General features: G+C 41.2%; 1 protein-coding gene across 1 annotated transcript in view; it reads left to right on the top strand.

Annotated features, from left to right (window-relative positions):
• Window positions 1–449: 449 nt before the first annotated feature.
• Window positions 450–2,605, top strand: part of LOC147467650 (uncharacterized) — a 4,659-nt gene continuing 2,503 nt past the window's right edge. Inside the window, exons 1-5 of the mRNA XM_086530983.1 lie at window positions 450–782; window positions 910–1,108; window positions 1,362–1,604; window positions 1,875–2,132; window positions 2,438–2,605. The exon at window positions 2,438–2,605 is cut by the window's right edge and continues 327 nt beyond it. Coding sequence (XP_086387109.1) covers window positions 450–782; window positions 910–1,108; window positions 1,362–1,604; window positions 1,875–2,132; window positions 2,438–2,605 — 1,201 coding nt within the window. The remainder of the gene's footprint in view (window positions 783–909; window positions 1,109–1,361; window positions 1,605–1,874; window positions 2,133–2,437) is intronic.

The following is a 2,605-nucleotide window of genomic DNA, read 5'->3' as shown; positions in this document are numbered from 1 at the left end:
GCGACTAAACCGGCTCCCCCATCTGATAAGATCAGCTTGCTGAATCTTATCTTATGGGAGGGTGTTTGGACACCCAGCAGGACTAAAAACAAAATCTGTCAAAGGGCGGAGAAGCTAAAAGAGAGCAGACGGCCATTTACACCATGCATTAGGCAGCAGTGATGCAAGTTTTCCTTTTACTGGCGGAAAAGCCTTCTTTGACCAACGGCAGACTAAGGATAACAGAGGACAAGACAAATATCTTGCTTTTTTTTTATTCCCTGTACTGCGACCTAGTGTTGGGCAGCAGCTGCACTAGTACCTGTAGTAAGCGGAAGAGATAGTGGCCAACGGCTGCTACAGAAAAGCAGGGGGCAGTTTCAGCAAACCTGTTTCTGGCCCCTGTACTGCGCTAATGGAGAGGAGAATGGCACCACCATTCGGAAATTGCCGGAGAATCACTCATGACAATGACAACCAAACCCATTTCCATACTGGATCGGTCGGGGCCCAGGATAAAAACGGCCGCGCCGTCACTTGATGCTCACAGGGGTGGCGGTGTTAAGTGGACTACTGATGGGCAAACTGAGAAAGAACAACAGCTGGCGAAAAAGAACATATGCATTGGCACTTGGAACGTAAGATCACTAAAAGATGAGGGAAAACTAGAAGTGTTGGTAAATGAGATCTCTACCATCTCTTGGAATGTTTTGGGAGTTTCAGAACTTAGATGGACTGGCATTGGAGAAACGAGCACAGAAGATGGACACAAGTTGTGGTACAGCGGTGACGAGAAAACACATGTAAGAGGCGTAGGAGTGCTAGTTGAAAAAAGAAACAGCAAAGTCAATGATCGAATGTACACCTGTATCTGACAGAATAATTGCAATTAGACTAAAAGGAAAACCCTGCAATATGACAATCATTCAGATATATGCACCAACATCAGACAGCGAGGACGAAGAGATTGAACGGTTCTACCAAGATCTAGAACAAACCATCAAGGAGAAAGCAAAGAAAGATATTCTTGTAATACAAGGGGATTGGAATGCTAAGATCGGATATAAGGAAAGCACTGGATGGGAAGGAACTATTGGAGATTTTGGAGTAGGAACAAGAAATGAAAGAGGTATAATGCTACTAGAATTTGCCAAAAGACATCACTTAGTTGTGGCTAATACTCTCCATAATCATAAACTATCGAGAAGAACAACGTGGCATTCACCAGATGGAGTCACACATTATCAAATAGATTATAGTCTTGTGGACAGAAGATTCCAAGCTGGAATAAACAGACCCAAAACGAGAACTTTAAAAAAAAACGGATATTGGTAGTGATCACGGCCCAGTTATGATGACATTCAGAATGCGACTCTCTAAAGAGAAGAAGATTTCACAGAGACGCACAAAGTTTGACTTGGAAAAGCTGAAAGACAGGGAAGTAGCAGAAAAGTATAGAAGTGAACTGGCGGGGAGATTTGCACCACTCTTGCTGCTCACAAATGAAGAACCACAGCAGCTCTGTGACCAGTTCACTGATATAACTTTCAACACAACAAATGAGATTTTAGGAAAAGCCAAACCAATTAAAAGACCATGGATAACACCAGAAATCCTACAAAAGTGTGAAGAAAGAAGAGAACTAAAGAAAAATAGATTTACCAACAATGAAAGTCTGGGCCAGTATAGAAAGGCAAACAAGGAGGTAAAAAGAGCTATCATCAAAGCAAAAGATAATTGGGTTGAAAAACAAGCTGAGGATATTGAACAAAGCTTAGCAGTAAACAATTCTAGAAAAGCCTACAGTGTAATCAAGAGCTTAACAAAGGAGAAGACAGGAAGAACAAATGTAATAAAAGATAAAACCGGCCAGCTGTTAACAAATAACACCGAAGTGACAGCTAGATGGAAAGAATACTGCCGCGAGTTGTACCAACATCAAGCAGACGTTGATAGAACAGTATTAGCAGAGGCTACATCAGAGGGAGAACCAGAACCAGTCATCTTAGAATCGGAAGTAAGGGCAGCTATTATAAAGTTGAAAATGAATAAAGCACCTGGATATGACAACCTTCCAGCAGAATTAATTAAGTGCGGTGGAGATCCCATTATCAAAACCTTACATCTTCTGTGCAACCGAATACTCCAAACTGGTAAATAGCCTACACAATGGACCCAGTCCATTCTCATTCCTATCCCAAAAAAGAAAATGAGTAAAAAATGTAGTAAACATCGCACAATCAGTCTTATAAGTCATCCTAGCAAAGTCTTACTCACCATCATCCTAAATAGAATAAAACCGGGAATTAAAGAAATTCTAGATGATTCACAAGCTGGCTTCAGAAAAGATCGAAGCACAGTGGAACAAATTCTTAATTTAAGGCTCCTTTGTGAAAGTCAGAGAAATCATCAGAAGAATGTTTTCCACAACTTTATTGACTAAAAAAGCATTCGATAGGGTATGGCACGAAGCGCTATGGCATACAATGGCCAATTAACCAGGGTATGACTAGGCTTATCCAAGAATTATATGAGAATGCGAAAACAACAGTTATGGTAGGTAACAACTACAGCGAATGGTTCGAAAGTACAGTGGGCGTTAGACAAGGATACATTCTGTCTCCGA

Source organism: Penaeus japonicus, unplaced genomic scaffold (assembly GCF_977035675.1).
Source record: "Penaeus japonicus unplaced genomic scaffold, GWHDUDI00000001_assembly GWHDUDI00000034, whole genome shotgun sequence".
NCBI lineage: Eukaryota > Metazoa > Arthropoda > Malacostraca > Decapoda > Penaeidae > Penaeus > Penaeus japonicus.
The sequence above is the reverse complement of the archived record's forward strand: the minus strand, read 5'-3'. Positions and strand labels throughout refer to the sequence as shown.